Source organism: Clarias gariepinus, chromosome 9 (assembly GCF_024256425.1).
Source record: "Clarias gariepinus isolate MV-2021 ecotype Netherlands chromosome 9, CGAR_prim_01v2, whole genome shotgun sequence".
Taxonomy (NCBI): Eukaryota; Metazoa; Chordata; class Actinopteri; order Siluriformes; family Clariidae; genus Clarias; species Clarias gariepinus.
The window spans coordinates 6,929,445-6,948,667 of record NC_071108.1 but is presented as its reverse complement, the minus strand read 5'-3'; the positions used below and the strand labels follow the sequence as shown (position 1 = coordinate 6,948,667).

Sequence of the window (19,223 nt, the reverse complement as noted above, 5' to 3'; positions counted from 1 at the left end):
AAATGTTTTTAATCACTGTTAATGGGAAGTGGGGGGATCTTAAAATATGTCTTTTATATGTACTGTATTTGAGTTGTATTTGAAAGTAATTGTACTTTTTGCAAAGGCTGCACTAAAGGTTTTTTTTCACAGCCTAACATTGAGTTTTTTTTTATTATTTATTCGTTTCAGATAAAGTCCAGATAAAAAAAATAATAATAATAATAATAATAACATTTCCATACCACAAACAATAATTTAAACCCTTGTACTGAGGATAGACAAGAAATTGTGAATTCCTTAAGTTTAGAATGTAAGATTAAGGGCAGATGTTGCGACAGATGTTACATTTTGCATTGATTAATCTAATGGCTTAGTAGTTAGCACTGCCACCTCGCACCTCCAGGGTCTGGGTTCGATTCTCACCTTGGGGTCTGTGTGCATGTTCTCCCCGTGCTTGATGGGTTTCCTCTGGGTACTCTGGTTTCCTCCCCCAGTCTAAAAACATGCAGATTAGGCTAGTTGGCATTCCCAAATTGCCCGTAGTGTGTGAATGAGTGTGTGAGTGTGTGTGTTTGCCCTGTGACGGATTGGTACCCCGCCTCATGCCTCGAGTCCCCTGGGATAGGCTCCAGGCCCCTTAAGACCCTCAATACAGGTTGAACCAATGACAAATTGATCACTTAAAGGTGTTTGTAAATGAATATCTCTTCACATATTGATTTCTTTAAAGTTTCAGAAAATGCATACATATTTGAAGCTGGTTTAAAGAGTGTTGATTTTTATTATTATTATTTTTTTAAGTTTATTAATTATTTTATTATACTCACCGAGTTTGAAACCTGGCCTTGGATTTTTTGCATTTTTTTTTATTTAACCATATATTTTTTCTCAATACAGTCAAACAGAGACGTGTTGAAATGATGTCATCTGAAGTAAGCACACATACAGAACATGTTACTGTATATATTTGTGTTGTTAGAGCAAATTACAAAATAAAAGATCGGGAGTATTCCTTTAATCAAAGTCATGTCCATGTTCAAGAAGTTCACTTTCATCAATGTGACTTTGCACATCTAGTAAAAAAAAAAGTCTATCCATCTTCACGGATGCTGTACCATTAGTGTCACAACTGGGGGAGAAAAAAAAAAGCAAGCGCTTCTTATTTGTGAACGTCTGTTTACTCGGGTGATTCCTGTCACGCTTGCATGTTGTTCCTGGAAAAGGCACTCGTGTCGTTTCCTCTCATTAGCCGAGTCGCTGTCGTTAGTCTCGTGTGAGTTAGGAGAACTGGGTTGGAATGTGTGACCTTAAAAATGTCCCCCTTGCCCTTTGTAAGAGCCCACCCAGGCAGGAAGAGGGTCAGAACACTGAGTGTGTGCGTGTGTGTGTGTGTGTGTGTGTGTGCAGTGACAGTAAGGGAGTGCGAGTGCGATTGTGTCGCTGCGATTGTGAAACTCCAGGATGGAGCGAGAAAGGCAGCAGGGCTCCACGAGGCCGCAGGAAGAGTGCAGAGATAGTGATGGCTCATCCATCAGCGGCCCAAACGGGGGCTGTTTATAAATACTGAAGCGCCGGGAATGTTCTAATGAGAGCCTCGATTCAGGCTCGAAAGCCTTCGCTTTCACTCCTTTTTCAACTCGATTCATAAGTTATGGTCGTTTTTGTGCAAATGTGGCATTACAGGTTCTCCTGTCCTGTGCGTGAGTGACGGGAATGAAACGAGTGTTAAACAACTGATCCTTATATCCTAACGGAAAATAAAGCAAAGATATTATTTAATAAAACTATGTGTCAAGTATCACAATCTCATTGTTCTTTCTTATACTTTTTAACAAATCGTATTAAACATCCTCATGGTAAAATGTTTTGTTTATGTTCATTTTGTGTGTGTGTGTGTGTGATGTGTGTGTGTGTGTGTGTGATGTGTGCTGCATGTACTGGTATGTTTGAGTGAAGAGTTCGAATTGGAGAGAAAGCACTGTTTGTTCTGTGTGTGTGTGTGTGTGTGTGTGTGTATTTGGTGAGTGTTGGATGTCAGAGGCTGGCCCTGTGTGTGTGTGTGTGTGTGTGTGTGTGTGTGTGTCAGCATTACAAATGTACGAGGACTCACATCAAGAGGATATTGGACGAGTCAACGCCAAGAACATCAGAGCTGGTGAGTCCTCCCAAATCCTGCTTTTATTTCCACCGAGACGTTCTTTACGCCGCTCACTGATAAATTAATATCTATATATATATATATTCCCATTATATAATGTTTACAGTTTGTTTCATTCTTTCTATGGATGTTTATAAAGTTTTGGTTATCTAATAAGTGCTAAGACATGAGGACAGGATGTTGTGTGTGGTCTTAGTGCTGGACCTGAAAGAGCTCACAGATGTTTAGTGTGTTCGAGGAGCTGCACCATGTCATGCGTCTATATGCTGTTTGTTTATAGTCGATTATATTAATGCATGAAGATTTTTTGTGCATCGATCTAAAAATGGACTGGATGGCGTGTGTTTCAGAAACGTGCGTTACGATACACGTCTCAAATATGCACTTTTTTGGGGAAATTTATTTATTTGGTTGCTTTTGTCTTCATCGTGTCTAATGAAATTTATAAGTTTTAGTCAGTTAATGATGAGATTATATACACAGACTAACCTGTGTGTTAAGATTGGCCTGACACCTTCATGCCCCATAGGTGTGTGTGTGTGTGTGTGTGTATGCATATATTCACCTGCTTACTTAAATCTACCTATGTACTTTATAGTGTCTTTATTTATTTATTTGTTTGTTTGTTTGTTTGTTTCCACCTATGCACTTTATAGGTTTAATTATTTATATATATATTTGTTTATTTGTTTTTGTTTATTTCCACCTGTGCACTTTATAGGTTTATTTATTTATTTATACGTTTGTTTGTTTGTTTTTCTTTTATGTTCATTTCCACCTATGTGCTTTATAGGGTTTTTTGTTTGTTTGTTTATCTGTCTGTCTGTCTGTGTATCTGTCTGTCCATCTGTCTGGCTATTTGTTTCTTTATTTGATATTTAAATCCAGCTTTGTCATCTATTTGCCCCACAGGTGCAACTATCCATCTGTCTGTCTGTCTGTCTGTCTATTTACTTACTTGTGTCATTATATGCTTTAAAACACTCACACACATACTGTACACACACATGCATGCCAGAATATTTGCTCATTCCGAAACTCCATAGATGATTTCCTTTTATTTTATTTTATTTTATTTTATTTTATTTATTTTATTTCCAGTCACACATCCTCTTTACTGATTTTAATTAATATAAAGCTAAATGTGATTCTATCAGCATAAGTATAATATCTAAGCTTTAGAAAAGAAATGGGTCACTGGGTCAGCTGAGGGTTCAAGTCTGAGTTGGAGGAGCGATATGTGAGAAGTGTTTACGTTCGAACGATCCAATTAGTGTCGGTTATCTGTTATGACGCCTCATTTTTCTCCTGCGCTGTCAAAGCCGTGCATCGGGATGAAAAGTGCTAATGGAGCGTTCTGTCTTTCAAAAGCAACACGGCGAGCGATTATCTCCTCGGCTGAAATCTCTTCAGCTGACCATGGACTTTAGTCTCTTCCCTTCCAACCAACACAGCCTGCAAGGCCACTCTAATCTAAGAGTCCGCTTCCTGTTCGATACATAAACACTGCATCATAAGGGCCGGACAATGTTGCTGAGCGTTTTTCTGTTTTTTTTTTATATGGATGGATGGATGGATGGATGAACTGTTGTGTGGTTCTAAGACCTGATACGTTGCAGCCGAAATGTTTCGGAAAGTTCAGAATCATTAATCTCTTTTCACTCTGTCTTCTAACACAACTCCTACTCCCGAAGGGTTTTGCAACACAAGACCACCCCTACCCCCTCCAGCCAAGGAATAAGCGAGCTATACAGTACGTGTTGCTATTTATGGTATTCATGCAAAATTAATGAAGGCTCAAACTCTTTAACCCGCTCGCCTCTCCGAGGGAGTTCAACAGTCCCGCTCTTTCTCACCCTGCGCCAAGTGAAGCTGTGTGCGGCAACCAGGCAAAGGTCCTGTTTTCCTTCTCTTCGGATTTGTAAGGAAATGACCCGCGAGTCAGTTTGATGGACGGCGACAGAAATAACAGAAATCCTCCCTCCACCGCGATGCAGAAATGCTAATAATGGCGCTGTCGTAAACGCTCCCCCACATCGACACGGATAATGAATCACGCGAGTAGCATGGAAATGGCACTCTGTCACAATAGTGGAGTGTGTATAAAGATGACTTTATTAAAGGCTCTGCAGGATGGTGTATGTCTTGTCTTTATATGTGTGTGGGATTAGGGGGTTAGTTTGGAGCTCTTCAAATCCCAAATCCTAAGGGATCAAATATTAACTGCAAGACAAACAGAGCTGTAGCAAACAGTGAAACAGAGCAAACAGTCAGCGGAGCATCAGAGATGAGCCGTCTATCACTTTCTCCTCCCACGGGACGGACAGATCGACCGGCTCAGACACAGGATCAACAAGTGCGCGCGCACACACACACATACAGTAGATAAGGCACTGGGAAACGAGAAACACAAAGGTCTCGTAGTTCAGCAATTATGCATGGACCATCCTGATCACTGAAAGCAAAGAATGAACACAATCTCACGGAATTTGTGAAATCCAGACTTGGCTCTCAGGACAGCTTTATTTCTTGTAGCTCTGTCTGGAAACATCCTCCAAGCCCTAAGCAGTCAGGTGGCTCCTAAAAGGTCCCCAGCTGGACATCCTTGTCCACGCCAAACCTGCAGAGGCCATCAGGGACTCGCCTCCTTTTCATGAGCCGTTCTCTGAAACCGCCGCCAGAGCAGCTGTTCAGACACGCGGGACTCGTCCCGTCCTATTCTCACACTCCTTATCCCATGTCTCCGTGCACTCTGACCTCTTTAGACCTCTCTGATCCGAATTCGAATCAAAGCGTCCACTAAATATAGATCCTCCGACTCCAGGCATGTTATGATGTACGTCAGAAAGAAACAGATTTAAAAACTGAGATCTGTGTGTGTGTGTGTGTGTAAGGAATAATGTAAGGAGTTCTTAACTGTGTCTTGATCTGCGCTAGACGTGGACATCTCTGCGAGTGAAGTCTGTGAACTCAGCAGTGGAGATGAGAGAGTGGATGGATCCCGAGATGGGAATGATGACCGGAGGCTACCTCTCTGGAGCGGATGTTTACGGCATTGCAGAACCGCAGTACTACGGTAAGGTTCTTACTGTTCACGCTCACGTTTAAGTGTTAACTCTAGAACACTGATTTTCTTGTGTTTTTTTTTTACTTTGGTTTTAATTTAATTGGTCCTTTATATTTTGTTTAGTTTCCTTGCCTGAAAAAACCTATTGAGTAAAATTTAAAAAATCTCTATGTACAGTACTGTACAAAAAGTATTGGCACCCTGTGTGTTCTTTGTTATACAGTACATGTGCATTTTAGTACTTAAATATTATTTTAATAAGTCAGTACAAAAAAAATAAATCTAATTTCCCGCAACAAAAAGTCATTTTACAATATTTTACAATGACCTGTAGGCCAGAAAGTTTTATTTCCCAGTTAAACCTTGGATTGTGAGCATACTTCTTTCCAGAAGTGTGCTTGTATATCAAAACACAAACACATTTGCCGACAGAGATTCTCATTCACACACACACACACACACACACACACACACACACAAACATAAAATAAACTAGGATTAACACGCTCACACACATGGTCACATTGTTATAGTAAATAGGGCTGAAACGATTTCTCGAGTAATTGGATTACAAAAAAATGATCTGACAAAATCTTCTGCGTAAAGGTTCTTTTAATAATTTTTTAAAGCTTGCGTTATGTTTTTGCACAATTATTTGTTTGGTGTGACACAACACGCTTCCGGATGCAAGCCGCCAGTAAACACAGACAAAGATGCAGCAGTGTTGCCAACTCCTCAAGTATACATATATATAACTTTATTACTTTTATTTATTATTTTATTTATAATTAAAGCACTCAAAATAATAAAAAACAAAAGAGCTATGATATGCTATAACAAGTTTTAAATAAGTGCTATAAGAAGTCTCAGTTAGCTTAACACAATAAATGTAGCAAGGTTTTTATTATTATTATTATTGTTATTATTGTTATTATTATTATTATTATTTAATAAAATAAAATAAAATGAGATAGAACAATCTAGTGTTAGAGGCCTGTTTTGCTTTCTGTTAATTTTTGTTAATTATATAATAAAGAAAAAAAAAGATAGAATACCAAATGAACATAGAAGCTAGTGTTAATTAGTTATTTTTTTTTATTTAAAGAATTTTTGTTTTGTTTAGTTTTTTTAATGCCACAATTCCAACCCTTCTCCTTTATCCGGGCTTGGGACCGACTAAAGTGACCCAAAAAAGACACTCTGGCAGGGTAGAGAAGTTTTAGTTCTGAAAGTACTTAAAATTATTAAAAAATTTTTTTTGGGTTTTTGCATCTGAGAAAAGGCTTTAAGATAGGAATGTACTGGAATGCACTTAATTCATCTCAGTCAACTTCAAGCTATTCCTTGTATTGTAAACAATGAATGTTGATTTTTGATAAAATGCTGGATGCTTTTAAAAAATGTAAGTAAATTTTTCTAAAAAGAAAACCAATTAATCTTTGTTTCTCTTATATATTTTATAAATATTTAATTAAGCAAAAGTACATTTTATCCGATTATTCGATAGCTACAGCCCTAGTAAACGGTATATGTGCACACGGATGTCGACTATACGAGTGACGCACGCGCACTGAGACCCACAATATACTGCTCGTAATTCAAGACCTCGCTCATTTCGACTCCATATTAACTTAAACACATCTCCTGCTATACTGAACGTCCAGCCTCATAACACACAGTATGACTGCAGATCAATCCCTGCTATCCGTTATCACCCAAATGAGAATGGGTTAAAATTTTAAAAGCACTAAATTTCTTTAAAACTTTTTTTTTTTTTAAGTTACTCTCAATCCAAGGGTTTACAGTACATAACCTACAGAGTCAACCAAAAAAACCCTGTAAACAGTTCTACGGCTCTATGGCACTCTGTGTGTGATTGGGACATTGTGTAAGGATGATTTCCTTTCAGACTGGGAGTTTGATGCCAATAATAATTTTGGGTTGTGACACCAATTTTACCAAGTTTACCGCTTTTTGTAGTATTTTTTCAAAGCATGCATGTAAGACTTTTGCACAGTACTGTATATTTCAAAATAAGTAATCAACATATATAGTAACTTAAATCATAACTATATTATAATTAGTAGTTATAGATTCGTTCCTTCAGTCATTGATTTATCCGTTCGTCTTCAGTAAGTGCTTTATCATGGTCGATATGTGATGGACATCCTGAATTAATAGCCAGTCCATCACACCATTTACACACACACACATTCCTACACAGTTACCGGTTCACATCCCAACATGTTTTTGGCCAATTAGATAGAAACCAGATAATCCAGATGAAAAACAGACTTGGCTACATAAACATAGACGATATGTGTAACTCCACACACTCCACAACCTGAGCTCAGGATCGAACTTGAGACCACAGACCTGTGACAAATCCCTGCTTCTTACTGCACCATCTTTATACTTTAATAATACCGTATAAATACAACTGCATATGATAATGGTGGAGACAGCAGTTCCTCTACGTTACAGTACATGAGCAACCAACATGCCTGTTTATAGAGACCTCTAATAGTTTACAAACAGATGCAAGCTCAGCTATGTCACACAACAAATCCCAGGCTGAACAAGACAGAAACCATCTGGGAGAAAAGACAAGTGGGAGGCTGAGTGATACGAATGAGGTGCTCTGTCACAAATGGAGGACAGAAAGTCCAGCAAGCGTGCGGAAGTGGGGAATTATTAAAGGGCTACTGTAACTTTTTTTTTTTTTGCGCTCCAAAATGATCACTATTAATAAACACAAACTGGACAGAGAAATGTTGTTCTGAAATATAACGGCTTGATGTGAAAAAACTTGTCGAAAGCTACAATGGATTCTGTATCCCTATATATTATACAGTATTACAAGTCAAAGGCGTTCAAGTCAAACCAGGACTTGTGAATTAGGGTAAAATACTGATTGTCATTTATGGTGACGAGACTCTTATCCACAATAAAACATTTCGCTGGTGAAAACATTTGAAATTGTTAAAATGTTTCTCGGAGCTCTCTGCAGTCATTCCCGTTAACATTCAACCAGTCGACTGCCTGATCCTTGAAAGTCCACAGATAATTTGTCACGGAAGAGACGCATCTGTCTGTAGGAACTGTGCGCACAATCATTTACCGACTCCACTTGTACATTACAGGAGTTATCGCAACATCCTATTACGGTCCTGACCTCGGATTTCCAAGACATTTTTGAGTAAACATTAAAGGAGTTCCTGGGAGGCCAGCGTTTCAGATGTACCGAGACAGTGTTCTCCGGCGTACTGAGAAAACTTTCTATCTTGATGGTATCTGAGCACTAGTGAAACACTGGGATAAGTGCATTAGTGTAATATAGAGAAATAAAGGTAGCAGTCCAAAGACATGTGGTCCAAATTGCTCATAGTGCATGATTTTGTGTGTGCACGACGACTCTACCTCCCCCGTGAACCGACACAGGATAAGCGGTGTAGACATTAGTTCAATGGATGTCCCACTAACATGATTGTCTGGGTTTGATCACACATAGAGAGAGAGAGAGTAACACACCTGGGAGAAAATGTAATAAACTGAATATTATGGAGTAAAAAGGTGCATTTATACGTATATAGGGAATATTTATTGACAGAATCTGGCAACTCTCTTTAGAATACTTTATATACAGGAATTGTCGAAATTCTTCTCTGCTATAATCACACATACACTACAGATGTTGTCGATGAAGCTCAGTTTGACAGGGTTCTGAAATATTTCATTAGATTAGCAGCCAAACATGGACCGGCATACGGGTTTACGTCATGCTGATAAACAGATTCATTTCGACCACATTTACTCACATTTCCTGTCTGCAGGTTTCCTTCTGCAAAACGTAGGTGTGAAACGGAGCAATTCTGTCTCGCTGAACAGATGTGTTTCTGAAGCAGCGCCAGCTGTAACACGTGTTCTCTCCGTGGAACCGCTTGCGAAATGGTTCACAGATCCCGAGCCCGTTCTCATAAAGCCTGGGATTTCGGTCTGTATCGATTCAGCGTGATTACTAAAGGTCACCAGCAAAGCGAACCAATATATTAAACATCACAAGACTCTTCAGCTGCATCCTGTTTCCAGACTCGTTCAGTGGCTCACAAGGTCTTCGCTCAGAGTCTTTTATTGTCCCGGTGGTCTCATTAAAGATGTCAAATACTTCTGAAATCAGCGTCTGTCCATGTGGACATCGCATTCTTGGCTCGCTGTCAATGAGTTAACTCATCCCTGAATCACACTGACCTCTCCTTTTTCTCATCCCGTTCTGTTTTTTTCACTTTTCACAGATGTACTGATGGACCCGTTGGGGTATTCGTACCAGGATCTCGATCTACAGGCTTTTCCCTACAGCCAGCAGCACTACAATCAAGCAAACGGGCAGGTCTCTGCATACGGACCCCCCAGCTCTCAACCGTGTAACCCAGTGTATTGCCCGCAGTGTCCCGAGCCTCCATGCCCAGCAGATGTGGAGCTGCACGGGCAGGCGAGAACCAGCATGGGCATGACACAGGGCATGAAGAGACCCCGACTGGGGCCTGGAGCTAGGGTCAAGGGTCAGGATGAACTGTGCGTGGTGTGTGGGGACAAAGCTTCAGGATACCACTACAACGCTTTGACCTGTGAAGGCTGCAAAGGTAATAATGTACTCATTAATTTCATTGAATTGCTTTAATTACTTGGCTGGGAAATATTATATGGTCAATTCTATGCGAATGACGACCTTACTATGGAAAAAAGTAGGCATAATTCATATGGGTCTTACCACACTAATAATGCTGCATCTACTTATATTGACCACTTTAATATCCAATGCTGAGCAACAACGTGGCACATAAATAAAGAAAACTACAAAGAAATGGAACCAAGAGCAAAGAACCAGAAAAAAGATCAGCAATATTTGCTGGTTTTATAATTTTATAGCTTTACTAATCAAATGTGCTAATCAAGCATATTCCTAATGGGACTGATTCAGAGTCACCTGGTTCATGTCTGAAACCCTGGCCTCCCAGGAACTCCTTTAAGGGCCCAAATATGGAAATCGCTTGGAGCGAGGTCAGGATTGGAAATCACTCCCAGTGTTCCTTTAATAAACTCCCAACTCCCCTGTTCCTTTAATATGCATGCGGTGCTTGTGAATGGTTGTGCGTACAGTTCCCACAGGAAGTTGTTTCACTTTCTCAAGTTGTCCACATGTTATCCATCGATTGATCCATTCACTGAAAGTTCATAAGAATTACTCAGAGCTTAGAGGCACCAAATTTACATGTGCGGCGTTCCACAATCATCTGTATTTTTTTTTTTTTATTATCTGAATTCTTTTTTGTTTAACTATGCTGTAATTACAATCGTGACTAAACACAGGTAACACTCTCACTCCTGGGATTTTTGCAGGCTTCTTTAGGCGCAGCGTCACCAAGAAGGCTGTGTATCGTTGCAAGAGTGGCGGCAGCTGCGAGATGGACATGTACATGCGGCGCAAGTGCCAAGACTGCCGACTGCGCAAGTGTCGAGCCGTCGGGATGTTAGCCGAGTGTGAGCGAACTGAATTGTTACATCATATTAAGGAATAAAACACAACCGGGTGTGCTGTTGAAGGAAAATAATCAGTTTTGGTTATAATGTACCCTGATTATTTTCCAATGATACATTTAAAATGTGGAACCTCCTGTGCCAGGCAGCATATTAACATAGTAGCTAGCACTGTGGCCTTGCACCTTCAGGATGGGGGTTCGATTCCCACATCGGTTCTGTGTGTGTGGAGTTTGCATGTTCTCCCCGTGGTTGGTGGGTTGCCTCCGAGTACTCCGGTTTCATCCAATGGTCCAAAGACATGAAGACTGGGCTAACTGACGTTCCCAAAACTGTGTGTGTGTGTGTGTGTGTGTGTGTGTGTGTGTAAAACCTTCTATGGATTGGCATCCTGTCCAATGACAGCATCATTGGATTGGCATCCAATGAATAAACCAATGAACTTCCTGTGCCAGTTTAGAGATAGAGATATACAATAGATAGAGGTTTTGGTCCTTCAAGACTAGATGTTGATGGACAGAATCTGCATCATCATGTAAAAAGATTATGTACATAATGTAACATAATGTAAGCTTAATAATGTAGTGTTGAGAATGGTATTTTACAGACAGTGTTGCAGTGAGCCTGGCTTCCTCTGGGATTAATGAACAAAATAAAATCAAAGTGACATCATGCAGGAAGTGACGAAGACATCGAGCCAAATAGATTTTTTCCCCCCTCTGTGAATCACATTCCAGCCTTGGCTCCCAGGAGAATGGAAGTTTCCTGTAGACGTGTCTCAGCATACCAAATTCACAATCTGTTACATATCAGCCATGCAAATGTTAAAACTGCTTAACATTGATCTAGAATCCGCTTTCTCTTCGCATCCATATTACACCTATTTTAGTATCAACACCTATGTTCTATCTATACTAACTGGCCATTTAATGCATTAAATCAATCGCACAGGTGCTCCCTCTGGATATGAAATTAGTGACTGTAGTCTGACTGTTGCTATGTAGTATTTGCCAGCTCTCCTCTCCATCATCCATCGGTTGAAATGATCCATGTTGAGTGTGTGGTCCTGAAACGATTTTATCACACGCTGTGTTTATTGTTGAACTGAACTACTAAAACCCTATAATACTATTCTAGTCCATCATTTCTGTCTCAAAAACCTCACTATGTCATTCATCTTATACTTGCACCTGTATGATTGCTAGTAAATAGCTTGTTCATGCATTCATGCATAATATATATTTACTATTTATGGCCATTACCAGGGACTTCACGATATGATATTATAACGATAATTAGGTGCCAATTCAATTTGTATTGTGATTTTGTTAGCATTACTGTTTTATAAATATCCTGATTGTATATTAAATAAAGAAAAAATTGTTACAATTGAAGTATTTGCAGATAATTAAATCCAACCACTTAGAATGATGTGCTGCATGCCAATATATAAATAGTTTAGAGTGAGCCATCTGTAGGATTATAGATCAATCATCCTAAATGCATATGATTTTTAAAATAATTGCAAAAAAAAAAAAAAAAAAAAAAAGTTTTGGTAATGCATGAAATTGCCACACAAAAAATCGTAATACAAAATTGAACTATTTTTTCTCTCCCATCCCTAGTATAGACTAGGTATGAAGAATCATGAATGGAAACAAAGAAGTATGGCGCTTTAAGCTGGTTGATATCTACAGCTGGTTTTTTCCATGAAGTCTGTTGTATGTTTGCCCCATGTAGTCATTTTCACAAAGGATCAGAGTAGTGAAGCGTAATATATTCACCAGCCCCATACCATACATTAAGTTAATACAGTATAATCCTGGATGTCAGTACCTTATAAATTATGTATATTTTTTCTAGAACATGAAACAGAATCAAAAAGTTGACTTCAGTTCTTCATCTTGTCCAACAGGTCTGCTCACCGAGGTGCAATGCCAGTCAAAGAGGTTACGAAAGGGGGCCAAGCACCGATCAGACTCCCTTTCAGTTCTCACTGGTGACGAGGAGGAAAGCAATGAAAGCAGAAATGTATCCTCTACCAGCAGAATACCTGCACCAGCACGGGTACGAGCCAAGTTATCCAGGATCTACTTTGCTAAATGACAATCAGTTAAATTATTAATTGTTCGGACAGAAGGATCTGCCTTCCTTTGTTTCCTTTATGCTTTCATCACATCTGTTTTTTTCCATGATGATATATATATATATTCAAAAATTAATAATAGTCTGGTTGCAAGTAATAATCAGGTAGGCATGAATGTTCTGTTTTTTTTTGTTGTTTTGTTTTTTAGGGATTTTATTGGTAATTATTTTAACTTGCCAGGATTGTTAATTCTGAAGTTTCATGCACTTGTTTGGAATTGTGTGTATTTAAGGTTCCATCAGGATTGTCCAGAGAGCAAAAATGTGTCCTGAACAGAATTGTGGAAGCTTATCGTCGATACAAAGCTCAAGATGGCGCTAGCTTCCGGGTGAGTATGTCAGCATAGCTTTAGTGGTTTTATCCTTTAAAAAAAGCTGATTTTGCCCAGTCCTAGCGTGATTAGTGCCAGATTTGTAAATTGATATCAGAGCCCTGTACTGTATAAAGTTGTTATGGGGAATATTGCAAAACAGTCTAACTTAAAAGTTATTAAAGAACCAAAGGAAACTAGCACATGTAAAGACACCGACAAAATTACACATGCTAATAAGAGGCAACTGTTGTAAGGACCTATATTGCAGATAATTACAAATATATCAGGTTAAGTAGTTGCTATCTTTATATTTGTTGGTCTAGTTACTTTGGATCTTGGACGTTTACCAATTGTGGTTCCAGTTAGTATTTTACTGTGGGCTTTGATTCATGAGTTGATGAATTTTAGTCAAAAAGCCGAAACAGGATTACGTTCGGAATAAACCCGTCCAGCAACTCATTACGTTCCTTTCTCATTTCAGGTGTCCCAGTGGTCTGGTTTACAAGATGGTGCTGACCATTTGACTGACTTGACCCCTCTAGAAATAGAAAGACTTCTTCAGTTCTCAAAGACCATACCTGGTTCGACACATCTTTTTCCACAGAATCAGTAGAAATCGATGATGTCAGATCAGGACGGATTACCTAACCTATGTATGTTTGCTTGTTTAGGGTTTGAGCTCTTGGACAATGCTGACCAGACCCTTCTCCTCTCCAGCTCGTCTGTGGAGGTCATGTTTCTGCTCTTGGCTCAACAGTTCGCTGAGAATCCGGCCCTGTTTGTCTCGTGTAAGGCTGCTTCGATCAGTGTACTCTACTCATGAACCCTGACAAGCAAAACATGTATGTCTAGTAACTAAGGCTGAGTCTCTTTCTCATCAGCTCTGTATCCTGGCAGTGCAAGTGACTCCAGTCACAGCTGGGTGAAAACCTCACAGTCCAAGGCCAGCGGTCATGAGATGCTAATAAACTCAGGTAACGGTTTGCTGCTACAAGATGTATACAGATGGTATCAAAAGGTTTTGAGATTAACTCTGTTTACTAAGAAATACTTTATTAATTATTACTTACAGTAATTATTAATACTTTATTATTATCTGGCAAGTATGTTGGGTGTGATAATCTTCATGCACAATTTGCCAAATGGGTTGAGCTTGTTGTCCTGATCTCTCGTCTTCCAGTGGTGTTCTTCTGCTCTTGAAGATGCGTGTGCCACTCAAAACACCTCAATCGATTTGATGCAGCATCGCTGTGAACTTGCAGAATAATGTCAAACGTATCTGAGGCAGATTTACTCAGTTTTATGCATAATTTCATGTTCAATTCAATTTTATTTGTATAGCGCTTTTAACAATTGACATTGTCGCAAAGCAGCTTTACACAAATCACAATTACTCTTTGTTCGAACTTGCTGTCCATGATGAAATAGCAGACGTTAAAGGGCACATGATCAGAATTGCACCAATGTACACAGGATAATAACTTCTGGTTTGACCCATGAGGTTTGGCGCTTCCTGTAACTGTGCCTGCAGACTTGTGTTGCCATCTGTTGGCAAGTCTTGAAACTTTTTGATACCACCTCGTATTATATTGTGCTATGCAGCATGATTTAATAGCAAGTTTAAGTGAGTTTCAAGCTAGCTACACTTTTAAGGAAAAAAAGCATAGCTCAACACCCATCAAATAGATTCTTTTTAAACCTATTTTAATGTTAATGTTGTTTCTCCTTGGATAATATTTTAGTTAGATAATAGAAGGTCTTATCATACTGTAGGTAGAAAGATGGATGAATGGATGGATGATTGGATTGGATACCTTCAAATAATATGATACCTGCCCTAATGTTGGCTAGTTTGCTAGCAACCTTGCAGGCTTGTTTTCACAGTAAAGTACTTGACACTTAACCTAACATTGACCAGCTTGAAAGCAAACCTTGAAATATATTGAAATCAAACAGCTCCCGCTGGGGTTGTAACTGCTTATCGGGCAACAGTGCTGTTTTGTTGATGTTAATAAATAAAAGGAAAATCATTTCTTTTACACATGAATCTCTTATATGTCTAACTGTCATATACTGTACACTATATGGACAAAAATGTTTGGACAAACCTCTTAATGATTGAATTCAAGTGTTTTAAACAACCCTTATCCCCGGTGAAGGGGCAATCTTAATGCCTAGCGTACCAAGACATCTCAATGCTATGCTTCTAACAGGTTTGGACAAATATTTTGGACTGAGAGTTTAAATATATAATTAATACACCTTAAGATATCTAGGTAGCTAGCTGTACTTTCCTGATACCCAAAGTAAGAAAATGTGGGGGAAATGTAGCTTGCTAGTGGCTAATACCTCAGTGTAATTAACTGTGGCTATCAAGTTTGGCTAATTGTAACATAACTCAGACTAATGTATGCTATCTTGCTACATCTGGAATTTACTCACACAACACTTAGCCAAACATTAACTAGCTTGTTTTAAAAAATAAATAAATAATTAAATAATTAAAATCTCTCCAGTTAATAAAGTTATACTGTTTTAGAGATAACATTAGTCAATATATCTACTTATATGGCACCACAGGTGCATTTAGCTTACACCGGTGAGTTAGCTTAAAAATGTAATGAAATCTTTTTTTTTATTATTATTTATGTTTTAAACACAACTCTTAAACAAAACAATAGCCAATGGATAAAAAAATAAAATTCTGGAGTTTACTATGGTAAACTGTAGTACATACTATATTATACCATGGTAACTACTATAGGACTTTTTGGAGTACCAGGGTAGGTACTTATAGCACTCCAGTCTGTACCAGTGCTATGGTACATACTGCTGTACTTTGGTGAATACCAAGGTACTTATTGGCAACCTTTGGTATACTTTGGTAGCCAACCACAATGGCTACCAAAGTATCTAATATGGTATGTTGTACAGTACATGCTACAGATATTAAGAGTTTAAATATATATTATGGTATTCAATTAATGTTACATACATACATACATGGTAAAGTGTAAGTGTGTGTGTATATATATATATATATATATATATATATATATATATATATATATATGCCATTGGATTACCTTGGTCAAATTTCTTATAGAATGCAGAAATTGTGACGTCCTTTCTTTTGGTCTCTTCTGTGAACAGGGATGAGTGAGGAACTCATGGGGCCTGTGCTGAATTTCTTCCACAGTATGGCAGCTATCTCAGTGACGGACGCTGAATACGCTCTTCTCGTTGCTACTTCAGTGCTGTGCTCAGGTCTGCAGGTTTTACATAATGTTAACAAACTAATATCTTTTAAATTCCTTTTACACCTTTATGTGTTGCTTCTGTCTCCAGTTTCGGCACACACAGGGATTATTTTCCCTGTAGAAACAGAAAAAAAAAAATACCAGTGTTTTTCTTTTCATTTATTTTGCTTTCATACAAAAAGTGACTACTTTATATACACACTACTGCAGACCACAACGCCCCTTTTTTTTTCCAAAAAAACAACCAGTTTCACTATGACTGTACTCTATTTCAGACAGTAGTTTTCAGATTGCACTACGACGCAATCAAAATTAAGCAGTTTGTAATGGTTTATAAAGTAGCACAGTTAAACCTTGGATTGTGAGCATAATTCATTCCAGAAGCATGCTTGTATATGAAAGCACTTGTAAATCAAAGTGAATTTTCCCCCATAAGAAATAATGGAAACGCAGATGATTCGTTTCACAACCCAAAAATATTATTACAAAAATAATTAATAAAAAAAAATTAAGTAAAAATAAAAGAAATTAACCTGCACTGTACCCTTAAAAAGAATCCCGACAAAGCAAGGTTTTCGTTAATGTGTGTTTATGCATGTGGGAGATGCATGCGCGCACAAACATAAATGTTGACTATAGGAGTGACACACATGCAGTGTGGAAGACGATTACCCATAATCCCACATTATGGGTAATGGTGAGAGAGAAAAAAAAGTGGCTCAGTTGTGATGGGATGCATTACGAAGACTATCACGTGTTTCCTCATCCCTCCCCTCTGAAAGAGCTTGGCCGATCAGCTCTTTCTAGACCTCCGGCTGTGAGAGGTTACAGCATCACCCAGGGATCGAACCAGCGATCTTCAGATAATAGGGCGAGCACTTTACCACTGTGCCACTCGAAAGCCCCCATCTCATTTTTCTAACCATTCTAGGGAAACCTGGATCCTCAGATCCCAAAATCAACAACCTAGAGCCCTAACCTCCTGAACGACCAATCCCCTACTTAGAATTATAACTATAAATTGTTCTAATTTAAAGTACAGCCCTGTACTGTATCTTATAATAATATTTAATCCTCTTCTCTCTGTATGTGAGATAGACAGACCATATCTGCGTGCAGTGAACTGTGTGGAGAACCTGCAGGAATTTGTTCTCGAGCTGCTCTCCAAGGTGTGCAGGAACGGCCAGGGGACAACTCACGGACCGTGCCGATTCGCCAGGCTGCTCGGTCGGCTAACAGAACTGAGGACGCTACACCACAACCACCTCACACTCCGACCGCAGCAGATCTGGGACATGCAGCACTGAGACACACTGTTCAGGAAGACAGAGGACTACACGGTCAGTTCCGGTGTTTAGGAACATTCTGAGCGAGCTCAGAAAACATGGGATTTGGCATGGGATGGGAACGTGGGGCTGGATCAGCATTCTTCTTCTTAGGAAAAAAAAGAAAAGTGGATGTTTCAAAGAAACCGCAGCTTCGTTTTGATAACACAGGAGTGTTTCAGTGTGTTATACTCTTGTGCAAACTTTTGACTTTATTTTTTACTATATTTTAAAGGCCTGGCTTAAAATTTACAAAGGTTTCTAAAGCTGTTGTCTGGTCTGTTGCCATTACACTCTGTTGTAATTTTCTTTGTTTGAGTTTTCCAATTGCATGTCTTCACCAAATGAAAATTTGTCCATGTTTATCCCAATTTGTCGTTTTTTGTTCCATTTTTATGCTGACATATTACATGGTCAATGTTTGTTTAAAGAGCAGTTTTTTTTTTCATTTTAGTGCCCTCTGTTGCCTGTGAAGTGAACCACGATGAAATCATAATGAAAATACAAACATAAATCAGAATCAGTAAAGCATGCTTGGTTTTTGTCTGATCGGACCAAAAGCAAAAATGCAGCAATTTTTGGGTATTATCTGTATTGCAATAGCAAGGGATCAAAGATCACTGAGACACTCCACTGTACGGAGACGTCAGGGATAGACAGAAATGCGACCCATCATACTGCTGCATAAGCATGACATACTGGAAAGTGAGAACTTCCAAAATGTAAGAAAAAATAAAATAAAATTACTAACTCCTATTTTACTGCTGTTAGCTGTTAGCATTTTTTTCAGTAATTCATTTTTTTTAATAGAAATTCTGAAAAACTTTGTTTAACCTGTGTGTCCTTTCATACTTTGACTTTACTGCCTTGATGTTTGAGGTTTCAGAGACATCAAAGGTGCATTTGTCAAAAAAAAAAAAAAGGGTTCACCCAAAACACAGTATTGGTGCGGATTTGATTTTTTTTTTTGTTATAAATACAGTATAATATAAAAAATATGAGTGCCAAAGAAGCTACTTTTGAAGTTTATGCAACATGGAAGTTACCAATCTTGCTTCCTTAAAAATTTCAAGTTTTAAATCTCTTTAAATCTCTCTAAAAACATCTGCTGTTTTGAAGGAATGATTTTATATTTGCCCCAAAAATGACTATTTTTCAGCGATATACTGTCTCGCTTCAAACTATAATAGTTTAAAATGCAAATAAATTTTTCTTACCGAGTATTGGTACTAAAATTTGTATAAGCTTCTAGAAGCATATGACCTGTAGTAAGTTTTGCCTAAATTAAAGCATGTGCAAACTTAAAAATTTCTTCCCCCAAATTTCTAACAACAGTGGTTTTATTTAAATACTCCAAACTTATACACTTATTGGCCATAAAACAACTTATATGTCTAATTGGCCATAAAACATAAAAAAACTATAGTTTATTTAGTT

General features: G+C 38.4%; 1 protein-coding gene across 1 annotated transcript; it reads left to right on the top strand.

The window, feature by feature from the left end:
* Positions 1–2,061: 2,061 nt before the first annotated feature.
* nr1h5 (nuclear receptor subfamily 1, group H, member 5) lies at positions 2,062–18,665 on the top strand. Its single transcript, XM_053504843.1, is given in 12 exon segments — positions 2,062–2,137; positions 5,078–5,094; positions 5,096–5,216; positions 9,500–9,847; positions 10,605–10,745; positions 12,658–12,809; positions 13,121–13,216; positions 13,683–13,782; positions 13,873–13,989; positions 14,083–14,175; positions 16,355–16,468; positions 17,560–18,665. Coding segments are annotated over 12 exon segments (1,569 nt in total). The 5' UTR covers positions 2,062–2,076; the 3' UTR covers positions 17,769–18,665.
* Positions 18,666–19,223: the final 558 nt, after the last annotated feature.